This window comes from Chiloscyllium punctatum, chromosome 5, assembly GCF_047496795.1.
Source record: "Chiloscyllium punctatum isolate Juve2018m chromosome 5, sChiPun1.3, whole genome shotgun sequence".
Classification (NCBI taxonomy): domain Eukaryota; kingdom Metazoa; phylum Chordata; class Chondrichthyes; order Orectolobiformes; family Hemiscylliidae; genus Chiloscyllium; species Chiloscyllium punctatum.
This window is the reverse complement of record NC_092743.1, coordinates 51,262,289-51,280,979: the sequence shown is the minus strand read 5'-3', so window position 1 is coordinate 51,280,979 and position 18,691 is coordinate 51,262,289. Positions and strand designations below refer to the sequence as shown.

The 18,691-nt window shown below is 41.0% G+C and overlaps 1 protein-coding gene across 1 annotated transcript in view; it reads left to right on the top strand.

Annotated features, from left to right (window-relative positions):
- The window catches only part of cnbd1 (cyclic nucleotide binding domain containing 1), an 84,075-nt gene that overhangs the window by 52,941 nt on the left and 12,443 nt on the right, over positions 1 to 18,691 (top strand). The window contains exons 7-12 of the mRNA XM_072570295.1: positions 4,137 to 4,274; positions 4,394 to 4,526; positions 11,572 to 11,681; positions 12,959 to 13,109; positions 13,333 to 13,400; positions 14,586 to 14,645. Of these exons, the coding sequence (XP_072426396.1) occupies positions 4,137 to 4,274; positions 4,394 to 4,526; positions 11,572 to 11,681; positions 12,959 to 13,109; positions 13,333 to 13,400; positions 14,586 to 14,645 (660 nt within the window). The remainder of the gene's footprint in view (positions 1 to 4,136; positions 4,275 to 4,393; positions 4,527 to 11,571; positions 11,682 to 12,958; positions 13,110 to 13,332; positions 13,401 to 14,585; positions 14,646 to 18,691) is intronic.

Below are 18,691 nucleotides of genomic sequence, written 5' to 3'. Positions count from 1 at the left end.
AGAGGAAGGTTATTTGTTTTTTTCCTGTAGCCTGTTAAAGGAGGCCGTACCACTAGACTGAATCATCTTGGATATCATCTACTTACTTTCTTTCATTGGGCAACGTATTGAATACAAAAGTATGAATATAACATCTAAACTATGTACGATGCTGGTTAAGCAACTGCTGAGGTTTTGTGAATAGATCTGGCCACCACATTATAGGAAGGACATAATTCCTCTAGAGACAGTACAGGGGAGAATGTTGCCAGGTCTTGTAAATTGTAGCTATGAGAAAGGATTGAATAGGTTAGCTTATTTTCTCTACATCACAGGAGACTGAGGAGTGACTTAATTGAAGAGGACAAAATATTGAGGGGCTTGGATAGAATGAGCAAGGAAGACCTGTTTCCCCTAGTGAAGGCATCAGTTATAAGGGGGACCAATTTAATTTCTTTGGTAGAAGGATTAGAAAGGAGATGAAGACTTTTTTTTTAACCTATAGCATAATAGGCATCTGGAAACCATTGCTCAGTTTAGGATGGAAACTCTTGACTCTCTTTAAAAGAACCCTGAATCTGTATCCAAAGTGCTGTATCCTTCAAGGTTACAAACCAGGTCTGAGAAAGTGATATTAGAGTGGATGACCATTTATTTAGCTAGTGCAATCCTAATGTCCTGAATGGCCTCTTTCTGTGCTGTAGTGTCTGTGTAGGTCTACCGTGAAATTGCCAGTTACATCTTCAGAAAAAATTAACAAAACAATTTATTGATGGTGAACTTCTGATTTCATTTTATTCTTGTTTTATCTTCCTAATTTTTTTGTTGCGCCTGCATAACACCAGGCACAGCAAAGGTCACCCTCAGAGTAGAATATCAGTGATCTCCCATCATAACTTTGCCAAAGGATGAGCAAAACTTGCAAGAAAATGGTACTAATGCCATCTATGCTGATTAAAGATAGAGCAGTGGATGTGGTGTATTTCAGCAAGGCGTTTGATAAGGTTCCCCATGGTTAGCTCATTCAGAAAGACATGGGATACAGGAAAATCTGGCTGTCTGGATACAGAATTGACTGACCCATTGAAGACAGAGGATGGTGGTAGATGGAAAGTATTCAGCCTGGAGCTTGGTTCTGGGACCTCTGCGCTGTGATTTTTATAAATGTCTTGTATGAGGAAGTGGAAGGCAGGTTAGTAAGTTTACTGATGACACAAGGTTGGTGGAGTTGTGGATCGTATGGAGGGCTGTTGTAGGTTGCAATGAGACAATGACAGGATGCAGAATTGAGCGGATACGTGGCAGATGGAGTTCAACCTGGAAAATTGTGAAGTGATTCACTTTGAAAGGACAAATTTGAATGCAGAATACAGGGATAAAGGCAGGATTCTTGGCAGTGTGGAGGAACAGACAGATCTTAGGGTCCACATCCATAGATCCCTCAAAGATGCCACCCAAGTTGATAAGGTTGTTAAGAAGGTATATGGTGTGTTAGCTTTCATTAGTGGAGGATTGAGTTTAAGAGCTGAGAGGTTATGCTGCAACTCTGTACAGCCCTGGTTAGACCACACTTGGAATATTGTGTTCAGTTCTGGTCCCCTCATTATAGGAAAGATGTGGAAGCTTTAGAGACGGTGCAGAGGAGATTTACCAGGATGCTGCCTGGACTGGAGAGCATGTCTTATGAAGAAAGGTTGAGGGAGCTAGGGCTTTTCTCATTGGAGAAAGTGAGGACTGCAGATGCTGGAGATCAGAGCTGAAAATGTGTTGCTGGAAAAGCGCAGCAGGTGAGGCAGCATCCACGTTTCAGGCATCATTCCTGAAGAAGGGGTCATGCCCGAAACGTCGATTTTCCTGCTCTTTGGATGCTGCCTGAACTGCTCAGCTTTTCCAGCAACACATTTTCAGCTCTTTTCTATTGGAGCAGAGGAAGATGAGAAATGACTTGATAGAGGTATACAAGATGTTGGGATGCATAGATAGAATGGATAGCCAGAGACTTTTTACCATGGCAGAAATGTCTATCACATAATTTTAATCTATAATTTTAAAGTAATTGAAGGAAGGTTTAGGGGAGATGTCAGAGGCAGGTAATTTACACAGAGAGTGGTGAGTGCGTGGAGTGCACTGCCGGCAGTGATAGTAGTAGAGTCATGTGAGAAACGAAGCTCACTCACTTCAATAATTTCAGTCCGAGACAAGATCTGAATCAGTAGTGTTGTTTATTACGCTCTTGCAAGAGGGGTGTGGTGTCCACTGTCCACAAGGCACACACGCACCTTGAATTTAACGAGTACACAATATTTATGTAATTCGTTTCTCTTCCCTCCTCCCATTGCTCCTCCCCTATTTACATCTGTTTCTAATCTAAACCCGGCTGCTTATCTCTGAACTCATCCGGCCTTGTCCGTGACAAAATGTTTATCTCTGGCCTCATAAGGCCGTTTGACCACCTCCCTCTGTGGTCTTATTGTTATTTATCCTTCTTCACTGCCATCTGTTTCTGTGCTTACCAAAGCAATATTTCCTTTTATTCTTTATTTACACAGAGCCTTATGGCCTTTTGATGGTTTTTTTTTTGATTTTGCTGAAGCGGGAAAGAGATGCTTGTAACTGTTTGTACAGGCATATCTAGCTTAACCTACACACCCTCCCCTCACAGCACAGTATCTATATATCTGTAACATCTACCATTGTTTGCAGGCACATTTCATTCTTGTATGCACATTTTAGCTAATGCAAAAACAATTATATATTTCCTTCACACAGTTTTCATTCTTGTTAACTCAGGTCTTGGCTGAAACAATTATGCACTGGTGTGAGTTCATTTACCTTGCATAAACAATTATGATTGCAAAAGTAACACTGCTTTACCTATATCCCACAGTCAGATACATTAGGGGACATTAAAGCGACCTTTGGATAGGCACATGGAAGGTAGTACAATGAAGGGTATGTAGGGTAGTCTGATCTTAGAGTAGGATAACAAGCCAGCACAACATTGAGGGCTGAAGAACTTGTACTGTGCTGTACTGTTGTATTATGATCATCAACATAAATTCACTGTAATGTGATTGACAAATTGGTGATGGTGTTTTTAAAGCACAAAGTTTTAAAATGTATTGGCTGTAATGCGATTATATTGTCAACATGGAAGTGCTATTTCTAATGTGCAGTTTTTCTATAACACAGGGTTGTACAAGAATGCAACCATTGCATTATAGAAGAACTGACTGTGTAGCAATTTGCATACCTGGAAAAGTTGGCTGGTCCCTCCAAAGATTCATTTACAGATTGACCCATAATTCATCCCTTCTACAGAATCTTGATGCTCATTGTCCTGCTTGTCTAAAGTCCAAGTTACGGTTTCCCAATTTGGGGGTCAGGACTCCAAGTGGAATTGTGAGCCAAGCTTTTGGGGTTGTGACTTCTAAAACAGTGATAAGTACTTGGAGCTTTGTCTCAGTCCTTTTCTCATTCACACCCTTCCATCTTTACCGATGTCCTCATGGAGTTGTGACAGTTTTCAAGTCTTGAGGGTCACACTGGGAAAATGTTTTGAAAGCACTGGTCTAAGTCAAAGTAAGTCAATTTGATCAATATTGTCTTTAGGCTCAGTCTGCCATCACTGGCACACATCAACTAGAGAAGGGTATTGATCCTCTCAGCAATTTGTTACCTTGTGTTGTAAATAGCCTTTTAACTGTATAAAGGCCTCAAAGTGTCAACTGGCAGGAGTTCCACTAAGATCCTTCAAAACTGTCAATGGAGGAATTTCTGGCTTTCCACACTATAAAAGAGCAAGGGCAAGGTAAAGACTCAATGAATATTCTCCTACTGAAATTTTAAAGATCAGTACAAAAAAGTGGCAAAATACTAACAAAGTCAGGAAGTGGGCTCTTCTCCACAGCTTCTCCAGGTTCCCTTGAGCCATCTTAAGTCCTATAGATAGCCTGGATACAATCTATAAAATATTATGTTTTCTCAAGATTAACACAAAGGATAAACTAGTATTTTAAATCAAAAGATTGACTATGAACATGTGAATGTGAATGACTATTTAAATAAAATAGTCATATTGAGAAAATTAAACACCTCCCTCCATTCAGGTTTGAATGAATACTCATCAGAAGGTCATTCTTCTATTGTATTTTTAGTTAACCTGTGGAGACACCTTTGGTGAATTGATTCCAGTTCCAAGTCAGAAAACAAAAGAGAATGTTCTATCGGTGGTAACAGAAGACAAGTGTGAATTTGTTAAAATTTCTACAGGGCAATATGAACATGTGAAAAGGGTGAGTATTTTGTTTAAATCTACTAACGATTATTGAAGTATGAATTTTTTTCACTCTACTAACTACCTTAACAAGGCAGCTAACAATGAATCTCTAAATGCACTTCTTTTGCATTGAAGGATCTAATGCAGCGTGATCTATTGGTGAAGGAGGAGCTGATTCAAGCCTGTCCCTTTTACCAACAATGGCCAAAATTGTCTCTCCATAAACTGGTGGAATTAATCAAATGGAAACAGTTTCCTGAAAATTATGGTTTGTATTTTTATTTGAATATGTTTCACTGGATGGATTTATTTGAGACAAATCCTAACCAATTAATCCGATCATTGCTTATCTGAATGGATAGTATCATTTAATTGCCTTGTGCAGTTATTCTAACAAAGGCAAATAACAATTACCCTTAATAGTAGCTGGTCAAGTATGTTCTTTTTGAACAGTGATTCAAAATTGCGGGGACAAGGTCCAATTGAATGAGAAGCAATTTCATAATTTCATAAAGTGATTCACTTCTGCCATTTATAGGCAGAGTTTGGGCCACTTCCCGCACCTCTGCCCTTGAACCCCACCCCTACAATCGCAACAAGAATAAACCCCCAACCCTCCCCCCACCCTCAGTCCCCAGTTCTCATCTTCCACACCACCAATCTCTGGATAGATCACATTATCCTCTGTTATTTCTGCCACCTACAATCATACTGCACCAGAGATATATTTCTCTCTCCACCTCTATCTCTGCCTTCTGCAGAGATCATTCCCTCCATGACCCCCATACTAATCCATCCTCCACTCCTGGCACCTTGCCGCTGCAAGAAATGTCAAACCTGTGCCCACCCCTCCCCCCTCACCTCTGTCCAAGGCCCCAAAGGATCCTTCCATGTCTGGCAGAGATTTTCCTACACATTTAAACACCTCACCTACCATGTCCGTTGCTCTCGATGTGGTCTCCTATATGTTGGGGAGATAGGACGCCAACTTGTGGAACATTCCAGGGAACATCTCTGGGATATACACACTAAACAACCACACTGCCCTGTGGCCAACCATTTCAACTCCCCCACCCCCGTCAAGGATATACAAGTCCTGGGTCTCCTCTGCAGGCAAAGTAGAGCCACTCGACACCTGAAGGAAGAACGCTTTGTCTTCTGCCTTGGGACCCTCCAACTACTTGGCATCAATGGCAACTTCACCAGTTTCCAAATCTCCCCTGCCCCCACCTTATCGCAGATCCAACCCTTCACTGCCCTCTTGAACTGTCCATCTTCCTTCCCGCCTATTCACTCCACTCTCCTGTCTGACCTATCACCATCACCCCCCACTTGCATTTACGTATTGCCTTGCATCTACGTAAGCTACCTCACCCCCACTCTCCTATGTATCTGTTAGCCCCATTCTACCCCCCACATTCCTGATGAAGGGCTTATGCCCGAAACGCCGATTTCCCCTACTCCTCAGATGTTACCTAACCTGCTGTGCTTTTCCAGCGTCACACTCTGATCTCCAGCATCTGTAGTCCTCACTACCTACACAGGGTCAACCTTTGAGGGCAGTAATTGATATTATGTTTTCCTAAAATAAAGCATATTCAAATGTTAATTTCTTTTTCTCCAAAGGAACAATAACTGGCAATCTATGCCATGTATTCACACCAGTGCATTTCATTGTGCAAGTGCTAATTCTTCCTGACATTATTCCTAAAGGGATTATACATAACTGCACAGAGGCTGGTATCCCATCACCAAGTCACCCTTTATTTACATATGCAAAGTACGTGGACTGTGACCAGCCAACTCAGAGCTAGTCCATGGAATGAGGAGACTTTGAATCTTCTGTTTATTTTTTATTTTATTAACTAGTACAAATTACAAACAGTTAACAATGAACAGCAGTTTACATGAAACAGCAATTTACAGGGGAAAAGGGCAGCAAAGCCAGACCCCTGAGTCCCACCTAAAACTAGTTCACTGTGTAAAAAAAAAGGACCAACTTTAAATTCCACATTGTCTTATCGAAAAGGAAAGACGCAATCACATACAAACAGTCCGATACACCCAAAAATAAGACAGCACATATATCACAGACACCCCTGGTAACCCAGATAACCACACATCCCTCCCACCTTCTGACCACTAAGGCAGCCTGCCCCACGCCTCTTTCAGCTCTCGGTCTGTCCCATGCCCCTTCTGGCCACCATTAGGACAGCCTGTCCTGTTTATCCATCCCCACCCCCCAGGAAGACGCAATCAGGATGGCCTACACACGTTCTGGCTTCCCTAACCGCCCTTGCGGCCAACTCTAGGACAGCCCACCCCTTCCCAGGGTGATAACATCGAGAATTCCGGCTTGATGCCTTCCGGCTCTCGGTCCACTCTTATGTATCATCTGGCTCTTGCCCACCGCAGAGCACCACCCGGTCTGTGGACTGCCCTGAATCCTTCCAGCCACCTCTAGGACAGCCCGTTCCCCTGCCTGGAATGACAGCACACAGGGCAGCCCAAAAGCCTTCCAGATCTCAGCCTGCCCCTACATGCCTTCTGGCTCTCTGCCACTCTGACAAACCTTCTGGCAACCTCTAGGACAGCCCATCCTGATTACCCTTTCTCAGGACAACAGTACTCAGAATGAGCTACCCACGTCTCAGGATGACCAGCATTGCGGCAACCTGTCCACCTTCTGGTTTTATCTCACAGTAAGGCCTGCCAGACCCAGGGACATGAGACAGAGTCAATTACCATAAACAGTTTTCTTCAGAATGCAGAATCTATTCCCAGGAACAGAGTCCACTCCAGTGTGCAGAGTGCATTGTCAGAGATAGAGTCCACAACCAAAGGCAAAGTCCACTCCTGAAGGCAGCAAATGTACACCCCACCGGTCTTCAGTCCCCAGAGAAAGAACCATGCCCTCACACAGGAATACAGTTAATTGTAAAAGGTGCAGGTAACTCACAGGGAATGGTCCACTCCAATAGGCAGAGACAGATGCAGCAAATGCTCACCTCCCAGCACAAGCATCTGTTCACTCTTTACAGAGGCCTAGTCTACCCACAAAGGGCCAGGCTTACCACAGAGGAATATTATGTCACAGAGCCTCAGTCTAAACACCAAGTGAAAATACAGGCAAAAAAAACACTGAGGACGACCTACCCACCATCTGGCTCTTGGTCTACCCCTATGTTCCATCTGGCTCTTACCCACCCTGATGTGCCATTCGGCTCGTGGACTGCCCTGACACACCTTCCAGCCACCTCCCTGGAACAACAGCACACAGGGCAGCCCATAAGCCTTCTAGATCTCAGCCTGTTCCGACACACCTGCTGGCTCCCCGCCACTCCGACACACCTTCCAGCCACCTCTAGGACAGCCTGTCCTGATTACCCCTTCTCAGAACAACCTACTCACCTTCCCATCCTCGGGGTGACTGGCATCAGGGCGGCCTACCCACCTTCTGGCCTTCAGGCAGCCTACCCACCTTCAGTTTCACAGGACGGCTCTCAGGGTAACAGCTTTCGGGATGACCTATGAGCCTCCCAGCTCACAGTAAGGCCTGTTAGAGGGACACACAAGACAGTGCAGGTGATAAATACAGCAAGCAACAAGACAGAGTCAGTTACCAACAAACAGAGTCCTTTTTGGTTCACAGAGTCCATTGCATAAACAGTTCTCTTCAAAATGCAAAATTCATTCCCAGGAATAGAATCCACTCCAGTATGCAGAATGCATTGTCAGAGATAGAGTCCATTCCCACAGGTAACAAATACATACCCCACAGCGCACACAGATGCCCAGTATCCACAGAGAACCAGGCCCACCCACAGGAACACAGCACACCGTGAAGGCAGAGTCCACTCCCGAAGGCAGCAAATACACACCCCACAGCACATACAGGTGCCAGTCTCCATAGAGAACTAAGTGTGGCCTAACTAAAGTCTTGTAAAGCTGCAACATGACAGTCTGACTCTTGTATTCCATTTCCTAACCAATAAAGGCAAACATGCCATATGCCTTCGTTACTACCTCGTCTACTTGAGCAGCCACTTTCAGGGAGCTATGAACTTGAACCCAAGATCCTTAACATTTGATCTCCCAAAGTGTAGCACCTCATACTTACCTGGATTAAACTCCACTGTCATTTCTCCATCCATATCTGTAACTATTATCCTGCTGTATCCTTTGACAACTTCCTACACTATCCAAAACTCCACAGATCTTGCTAACCCATCCATGTACTTTTTCATCCAAGTCATTTATATATACCACAAACAGCAGATGCAAATCCCTGCAGAACACCACTCGTCACGGACCTCCAGCAATACCCACGGCCTTCTATGGGCAAGTCAATTCTGAATGCATGTGGCTAAGTCCCATGGATTCAGAATTGGCTTGCCCATAGGATGAGCCTACCATGACGGACCTTGTCAAAAGCCTTAACAAAATCGATGTTGACAACATCCACTGCTCTGTCCTCATCAATCACCATTGTCACCTCCTCAAAAAATTAATTCAGATTGGTAAAACAGGAAGAAGTGCTTTGAACAGCATCCTCACACCTCACCATGGTTTATACTCCCCAGTGTAGCTGATCAAAGCTGTCCTGGTTTGTCAATATTACTGGAGACATTCTTCCTGCACTCACAATGTTGACCCCAGTGAGTTGTTAACAGGTCAGGAAGCTGGAAAATTCAGAATTGAGGGTGAAACATTTTTTTTAAATGACTCTGTTTCTATCTTTGGTTACTTTTTAAAATATATTAGTTCATGGGATGTGAGCATCACTAGCTGTACCATCGTTTGTTACCTGTCCCTAATTGCATTTAAGAAGGTGATAATGTGCTGAATTCAAGAACTGTTGAAGTCAGTTGGGTTAGGAACACTCTGAGTGTTGCAGGAAGTGAGTTAGGATTTTGGCCCAACAATGGTATGAACCTAGATGGCCTGTGGCTTGCAGGAGAATTTGCAGGTGGTGGTGTACCCATGCATCAGCTGCTCATGTGCTTTCATGTCAGGGGTTAGGGACTTTCTTGTGAGCTGTGGCAGTGAACTTTGTTGATGTTATATACTGCTACCATTGTGTGCTAATGGTAGAGGTTGAGTGTCCAAGGTGGTGGTTGGGGTGTCAACCAAGCGGGCAATTTGTCCTGGGTAATATCAAACTTCTTGGGAGTTTTTGAAGCTGTACTCATCTAGGTAAGATAATGACATCCAAAACCTACAATTATTTTTGTTTTATGTTAAATATAACTCCAGCGTAGAATTTTTCCATTGACTTCAGGTTTGTTGGGGCTCCTTGATGTCACACTCAGTCAAATGCTGCTTTGATGTTAGGGATTACTCTTATGTGAACTCCGTTATCCATATTTGGAACAATGTTGCAATGAGGTCAGGAGCTGAATAGTCCTGATAGAACCCAAACTGAATATAAGTAAGCAGGTTATTGCTGAACAAGTGCCGTTTGACAACACTGTCAATAGACTTAGATATCACTTTGCTGCTGTTACTTTCCTGACAAATCCAAGGAGTTTCCACATTTGTCTTCCATGCTAGTCAAAGGATAACTGGAAGTAGATGGCATAAATTGGAATCAGAATGTAAATTCTGTGGATTTAATTCCCCACGCACACCATAACCCACCTTTTTTTAGCTAGAAAGCTTTCCCTGTGTTTTTTTAACTGAGCCTATGAACCCATGAATTAGAGAGTCTTTGAATCTGGTACTGCCCTTCTGCCATCATTGGCCTTGTAAGGCTTAATGAATTGGGGGGGGGAGGGGGTATGGAATGCATTTCATCCCTTACATGGCAAAGGAAGAGCCAAATTTATGTATAACCATATCACCGTATTTTCTGTGACATCTTCACCAGCCTCTCAATAGAAGTAAAAGAAAGGTACAGCAGGACCCCATGAATATTTCAAGGGTAGAAACATCTGCAAATGAACAATCTTGCTTGATAAGCCTTAGTTACCTACATTGAAGATTGCAGTGCCTGCTGAACAATACATGTATAACATCTATTGGATTATATATTGCTACAAAATAGACACATATTGTCAAAAGCCATTTCTTAGGCAGCTCAGCAACAACATATCAGCCCACTGCCACATGGTCAGCAAGAAATGTACTTTGTTTGATTTGATTACTTACAGTATGGAAACAGACCTTTCAGTCCAACAAGTCCACACCAACCCTCCAAAGAGTAACACACCCCCCATCCTATATTTACCCCTGACTAATGCACCTAAGGCTATGGGCAATTTAGCTTGGCCAATTCACCTGGACTGCACATCTTTGGATTGTGGGAGGAAACCAAAGCAGCCAGAGGAAACCCATGCAGACATGGGAAGAATGTGCAAACTCCACACAGACAGTCACCCGAGGTGGGAATCAAACCCGGAACCCTGGCGCTGTGAAGCAGCAGTGCCAACCACTGAGCCACCATGCTGCCTTGTTTCAGTGTTCTGAGTCCAAATTACTTCAAATGTCTGGAAACAGACATGATTTTAAAATCAAACTTCTAAAAATTTGGAGTGAGTGCCCACATTTGAAGATCTTTCTACCTTTTGCTTTCTATTAATCTCACCTGACATGACCTCTGCTGTTACTTTCAAGCTGGAAAGATTCTGTTTTCTCATCCAGCCTCAAGAACCTATCTTTCAGCTATTAGTTATCAGCTCTAGGGAAAAAATATATTTAATCACTATTTCCTACAGAGTGCTGGCACATTTGAGACTGATCAAAAACCCATATCGAAATTTTTTCCCCAAATGATTGCTGGAGAAACTCAGCAGGTCTGGCAATATCTTTGGAGAAAGAAACAGAGTAAACTATTTGTGTTGAGTGTGACTCTTCAATGTGCTGAGTTACTCCAGCATTCTCAAGGTTTGTTTCAGATGTTTTCATCAGCAATAATTTGCTTTTATTCTTCTCCAAACCTTTGTTTCTGTAATCAGCCTAGTTTATGTATTGTGAGCAAATGCCCAGTGACAATAAAATTTTTTGTAAGAGCACAGTCATGAGTTGCCTGGGAAATCAGGCTCAAATCTAGGGGATGGATCTATCATTTGTGGTTAACTAAAAAAGTCATCAAAGAATCAAACTCAAAAGAAAAGACATATAATTCTGCAGAAATAGATGGCAGGTCACAAGATAAGACAAAATATTTTAAAAAGGAAGAAACAGACTAACGAAATGTACATCAATTAAAAATGTTATTAAACTTTTATAACAGTAACCTTGCCTATATATATATAATATATAGATATTACAGTATGAGTCATCTGATATTTATCTATTGTTTTCACTTTTAGTTCTAGTAAAAGAAGGTGAAATCAGCTCTTTTGCAGGATTTATCAAGTCTGGCTTCTGCTACATTTTCAAAGACATAGAAGCTCTGGTGAAAGTTCCTCTGGGAAATGTGGTAAAAGTATTTTTAAATTGTATCCTATATCATGTATAGTCTAATTCAATGAACTGTAGCTCATCATAATTGTCACTTTGCTGATATTCATACTATTTATAAAATGTAGTTCAATTAGTATTTTCTCTGCACAACCTAAGCTCTTGATTTCTTTATCATGCAAATCATCTTGTGTTTGTAGAAAAAAAACTCTAATATTTCTCTTACTGTTTTCAAATATAAAATTGATTGAATGCAATCGCAGGAGTTCAAATTCCAAATGTTTCCATATGATTTGCCAGGAAAGTTGGATAAAAATAAACTTTTGGTTTTGTTCCATGTGAGTTATGCTTGCCAAAATAATAAATTGAGTGTCAGTATCTACCTGTCGATCTGCCAGGGGTGAAATCATTGTTTTTTTATTAAAGTCATGGAGGTCCCAATCTGTTTAGAAGTAAGCAAGCAACACATTTCCTATAATAGAAGTAAAATGGTGCCATGCTAGTTAATACACTCAGATCTGCTTCCTGTGAATGAGATGATAGCTTCATAATGTCAATCCTCAGGAAAACTTTAAATATACCTGAGCAAAGGAATTGTAATGGTAGACAATTACTGCATTGTATAAGCGATAAGACTTGAGTTTTTTAGTTCCCTTTCAGTATAATTTTGTTTCTGAAATTTCAAATCAACTGAAACATCATTCTCTCTACCTGACAGCTTATAGTAAAAATTCTGGACAATATTGATGTTCCTTACAATGTCCCAAAAAATTTTTTTGTGTTTGAATAGCACATTCTCTGCAAGGCTACATGGATTTCAATGTAAGATCTTGTGTTTCAAGGAATGCTTGAAATCTCTCACCTTTATCAAAAATGCTGTAGTTATGCAAGTATACATCAGAGCAAACTGGGTGTTGCTTATGCAGAGGATTCTAGGCATCTCAGGGTTGGTTTCCTCCAACCTCCCTTCTCCACTCTAGCCTGGTATTCATGAGGAAATTTGGATGCCATTGGCTCGGGAGATATTAGCCTTACATTTTGATGGAACTGGAGCTCACCTCGGGATCAGGTATGGGACTTGGCATGAATTGCCGAGGACCTTTTTTAAAAAGATTTTCAGCTTCCTTTGAAAGGGTAAAATGAAGGTTCACTGTGCATACTTATCTGATAGTGATGGCTTCCCCCTCATAACCAACCAGTACTCCATTTCACAACCATTTAATTGTCTATCTTTAAATGTAGTTTATTTGTGTCACTTACTGCTGCATGTGTGTATGTTGTCTTCTAATTCCCTAGCAAAGTGAGGTGAAACACATCATTATGGGAAAACTCCAAGAGAAGGAATCCTTTGGAGAGATCAGTATTATCCTTAACAAACCCTTCACCTGTACAATTATCACAGCAACAAAAGTTGAACTTGGAGTTATTTCTGCAAGTGATTTACGAGGTACTATTAAATTGCCTGCCTTCTTGTTATTTACAGTGGTGTTTTGGTGTGTAGCAGACACTGATAGTTTCTATTGCATTTTAATAAGAGATATAAAATGATATTTCATTTTACTCATTTTAAAAATGTATTGGTAGTATATTGCGAAAGTTTTGTTCGATGAGATATTGTTAATGCAGATATGACTGAAGCCTTTTATTCAGAAACTGCTTTCCTTTCACAGGACTTGACCCAGTAAATCAAATACTCCTTCAACAAACAGCAGCACCAATTTTGGGCAGCCTCACTCAGGTCAGTGAAGCTATCTATATTTTTACTGTAAGGATGGCATCAATATACTATAGGGTTTTTTAAAATTCTATAAGCAAACAGAAATCTTCATTAAGGACTAAAATCAGACCAGCTAAACAGCCAGTCTTTAATTGTTCAACAAAATGATTTGCAGCAGGAAGTAAAAGAGAATTTTAGACAACCCAATATTTAGAAATATTACAAAAATTGGATGAGTTAATGAGACTTAAATTGAGAAATCCCTTGGACAGTATAGACTGCATTACAGAGACAATAGATACTCAATTTTTGGATCTTTCAGAATTCTCAAGATTCTGTAATGGTCTACACACATTAGAAGGATGTAAACTCAACCATACTATCAAAAAAGGAGGAACAGGAGAAGAGAACAGCAGACTATAAGTCAGTTAGTCTGACATTTGTTGTAGGAAAAATGTTAAAATCAATTATTACAGATGTGGTAACAAAATTGTGTCTTAAGTCAGACTCGCCAAGTCAAAGAAATTCCCAGCTCCATAAACACAATTCTTATAAAATGGTCCTAGAAGTTTTGAGTCAGGGATTGGGCTGGTGTGGATGGCATGTCCTGGGTGTCATTACCACTGACCTCCCAGTTTTCTTGTTCTTTCCTGATATCTCAACTTCTTTTGTGATTTTCACTTCATGTTTCCAGTAGTTGGGCTTTCATGTGCATGTCCATACCTGTGTGTATGTGTCTGTCTGTTTGTGTGTCACTCAGAACAATGGTTATGCTAGCTCATGGCAAGAAATTTCTTCTGCAGTGTATTTAATGTGGAGGAGGCAATTGCACTGCATCTACTACATAGTTCTTACAGACCAGGAAGCATTCCTGCTTTTATCACCGGTCAAATGCATACCAGAAGGGCTTAAAGATTGATCATCAACCTGCTTGGTGACAGTCTGACTCACGTTCTATGGCCCTCAACTTCTCAGGTGGGTTTGAACCACCTCACTCCTAATAGAGGGGGTTAGCCTCTATGTAACAATTTGTGTAATACTTTGTTACTTTGCTGGAATAATTTCAGTAATATATTGGCTGAACTATCACCAAAACTTTTTAACTCTGTTAGAAATAATTTAAAGTACAGTTACAAATAATTTTATCTCTGTAATACTTTCGCATAAACCATGTGTTTTATTGAGGATTTTGTTTTAACTGTGCAGGAAGAGGTCAATAACAGATATATTGCTTTGGAAAAAGAGAAAGAATGGCAACAGTTTAAGGTAAATACGCTTTAAGACAAATCAGTGCACTTCTTGAGAAAAGGTAGATTATCAGAGCTCCATTTTGCATCCTACAGATTTTGGAGTGTTCTGAAGTATCTAATTACAAATGCTGAGCTTTATAACTCTCCAGAGTTCCCTTATATGATATTGATACAAGAATTTTAGATAAAGGGAAAATGTTCACAATGCAAGATGCAACAAAAGTTTTAAAAATCCAGCAAAAATGAGTAGGCCTTCTTAGGATTTAAAACTAAGTGACACCAGATCTGAGTTTTAAAATGTTGTGGGCAAGATGCGAACCAAACCTTCTCCATTTTGTTTCAACAAATCTGGATTTTCTGATTGTGATTATCTTTTTTCTCATATTTGCATGTGGGAAATGGGTGTTGCATTGCTGGCTGGGCAGACATTTATTTGCACACCCTTAGTTGCCTAGAGAATTTGGTTGTGAACTGCTTTCTTGAACTTCATGCCCGGGGTTATGTGGTACATAGAATGCTGTTAGGAAGGGAACTCTGGGATTTTGACAATGAAGGACAATGATATAGTTTCAAGTCAGGAAGATGTATGACTTGGAGCGGCACTTTCAGCTTGAGGTCTTCAATCAGGAAGATGCTGTGAAAGTAGCTTTGGTGATTTACTGCAGTGTACCTTATAGATGGTACATACTGGTGCCTTTATGCAATAGTGATGAAGGTAGTGAGTGTTGAAAATGGTGGAAGAAATGCCAGTGATGTGGACTGATCTGACCTGAATGGTATTGAGGTTTTTGAGTATTGTTGGAATTGCACCCATTTAGGCAAGTGGAGAGTATTCCATAAAACTCCTAACTTATGCCTTGTAGATACTGGACAGGTGTTGGAGAACAAGCCGTGAGTTATTTGGGGCATAATTCCTCGTCTCTGACCTATTCTTGTAACCACAGTATTTATACAGTCAGTCCAGTTAAGCTTTTGGTCATTGATAACCCTTAAGATATGGATAGTGGGAAATTCAGTGAAAGTGATATATTGGAATGTCAAGGGATAATGATTAGATGCTCTCTTACACTTGTGTGTTACAAATATTACTTGTTATCTTACTACTAATGAGAGCAAAATTATTTTAACATTGATGTTGATTATCTAGTCCCTCAATAATACCTTAATTGCGCTTGACAACAATTAAATATAAGGCAGGATTATAACTGGGATCCTAACATCAGCACCAAGTGTTGATTTTAACCTTTAGCACTGTGTCATGGCCAGACACCTGACTGTGATTTTCCTTGAATTGGCCCAGAGGGCATGCTTGCTGCCCAATCAAGTTCAACTGGTAACCTCTTGAAGCTTAAGGCATATAGATGCAGCATCCTGTATCAGTTCAGAGAGCAGCTGAAGGCGACTATTTTAATTTCCAGTTGGCTTCAACTTTCTTGAGGTAACTTCTCACCACTTGAGGTAGGCAACCTTTCTGCTCCAGTCTTGCCTCTGGAAAAATGTTTTACTGCAGTAGTATGCTGGCAAACTAGCAAACCAGATTAAACAGGTTGGGGACTCGACTCATTGGAATTTAGAAGAATGAGAGGTGATCTCATTGAACCATGTAGGAATCTTAAGAAGCTTACAAGGTAAAATTGAGAGGATGTTTCCCCACCAGTGAGCATCTATGACCGGGGCATCATCTCAGAATTAAAGGGTGTCACTTTAAAGCTGAGATGAGGAGAAATTTCTTCTCTGGCGGTTGCAAGTTTTTGAACTCCTTGCCACAGACAGCTGAGGGGGACAGAATCCTTGCATACATTTACTGCCTAGATAGATAGATTCTTGATCAGTCAGGCAATCAATTGTTATGGAGAAAGGGGTGAGGAGTGAGAAATTTTGGATCAACTGTGATCCTGTTGGATGGTTAAGTGGCTGATTGGCCTACTCCTGTTCCTATTTCTTAAGGTCTTATGGTCTTATTAAACTAGCCAGTAGTATGAAATTCAACACTAGTAAAATTGACTCTTATATTAGGCAGAGTTTCAGCCTCTATAACCTTCTAGCCTGACTGTTCTTTTTTAACTGCCTGAAGCCCAAGTTCACTGGTTTAGCCATGCATTCCTAGCACTGGCTAAGCTACATAAAGTGCTATCAGGCTTCACTCTCCTCTGCCAAACTAGCCGTTGTTCCAGAATGATTGTGCAGACCATTTGTCCACCACCAGCATCTCCTTAAACTATTCCCCTAATCTTTGTTTGATGAATAAAGTATGAACAGCTCAGAGACTTATTTGTCACTAAGACTGTGTCCTTTGTAGCTTTGCCCACACTTGGCCTATTCCAACCCAGTTCACCTTTCTCACCAAAGGAAACCTGCTTGTAGGCTCCTTCCTAGCCTAGCCGAGATCTGTTTCATGCACTAATTCCTTTCCTATCTGTCCCAATTTACTCTCGGAATTCATCCTGTCACTGTCTCACTTCCTATTCTCCCAAACTTGTTTTCACTAAACTGTTGAAGATCTGACATCCTTTATGTCTCCCTTTGCTAAGTGATATTGTGAATAGTTGCATCTCCTCTGGTACTAGCACTGTTTTCAAGCAGCTATCATCAATACACTTTTTTGGGAAATTGTGACATTTGTTTCAAATACTGTTCCATGAATTTGCATTATGCTTACTATTATCTCCTGTTTGACTCTATAACAGTACATTTTGCAAGACCAAATAAATTATATGGAGCTTTACCTGGCCAGGAGCACAGGCTGGACAATCATGTGTGGATCTAGGGCACTTTATATGCAGTAATACAAGTTTTCAGGTCACTAACATAAATAATTAAATCAGGAATGCAGTTCATTAGCTATGCTTACCTTGATGCACATATTGTTCTGCCCTTTCATTAAGCTTTCTTTGTAATGCTAAAGGTAGTCTACAATGATATGAGAAATAGTTAAGAGTAATGAGAATGAATGAGATCACAGGCATGTGGAGAAAAGTACTATACTGGACATTGCAGCATTGTTTTACTTGTGCCCAAAGTGTCTAAAGTATTATTTAATCTTTTTCTACCATGATCATGTGGTACCACCTCTGTGACCATGGCTGAGCTTGTGAGCATGCTGACTGCTCAGCATGGTTACTCAGCATAGATATCAGCATGGTTACTTGTGCATTTGACCTTCGCAGATAGATACAGTTACAGATACATGGCCCCAAAGATGTGATTATATATGTATGTTACTTTTCAGAACAATGTTGTACGGGGCAGTTATGAATGGAAGGGGTCTGGATAAATGGCCCTTCAGTTTGATCAAAGCCTTTTATATTTTGTGTGCCTGATATTCCTGTGATGTGGCTTATCTTGATGCCACATTTCCTTTTCCTTCACCCATGCAAACCTTTGGTGAGAAGCTATGCGGTGTCAAGGTTCTTTTAAGTTGTGATGAAAGATTAGTGAGTTGGTGGCATATGAGCTACTTCTGTTGAAGCCATTTTTGTGTTTGAAGTGTGAACCCTGGCAAATAGTAAAGAGGCAAGTAAACTGTTGTGCAAGTTTATAACATGGCAGATTGTGGGCAACAAAGTGACGTACATTCAAAGTCAAATTGGTAGGGGCATGAAACTTGGAGCAGAGAGTACCAGTTATCCTGGCAGTGCTCCAGAGTTCTTTCATTCATTTGCAACATGAGATCTAGTCAATTTCTGCCTGCTGTGGAGGCTAACTACATTCACCACCTCCATTATTGCAGCTTTTGTCCCTCGAGTTGGTATCCTATTGCTAACCCATGGAAAGAGGATGTCCCTACGCTCACAAAGGACCTTCGGCAAAAGATCCAAAGATGCATTGCTGTCTGATATCAGACATCTCCTCTAGGGTTTGGTTGAAGCCGTGATGTGAGATCCATGGATGGTCCTACGTTGTAGAGAGTGAAGTGCTGACAGGGTGCCTTTTAGAAATGATACAAGGAAGCTGGAATCCAGAAATTCAGGAGGGACAGAACTTCCCACAAGCCCACTGCTATAAGATTTGGCCTTTTAACCTGCTTGTTAATTATAATGAAATTTAAAGATTGTAAAACAC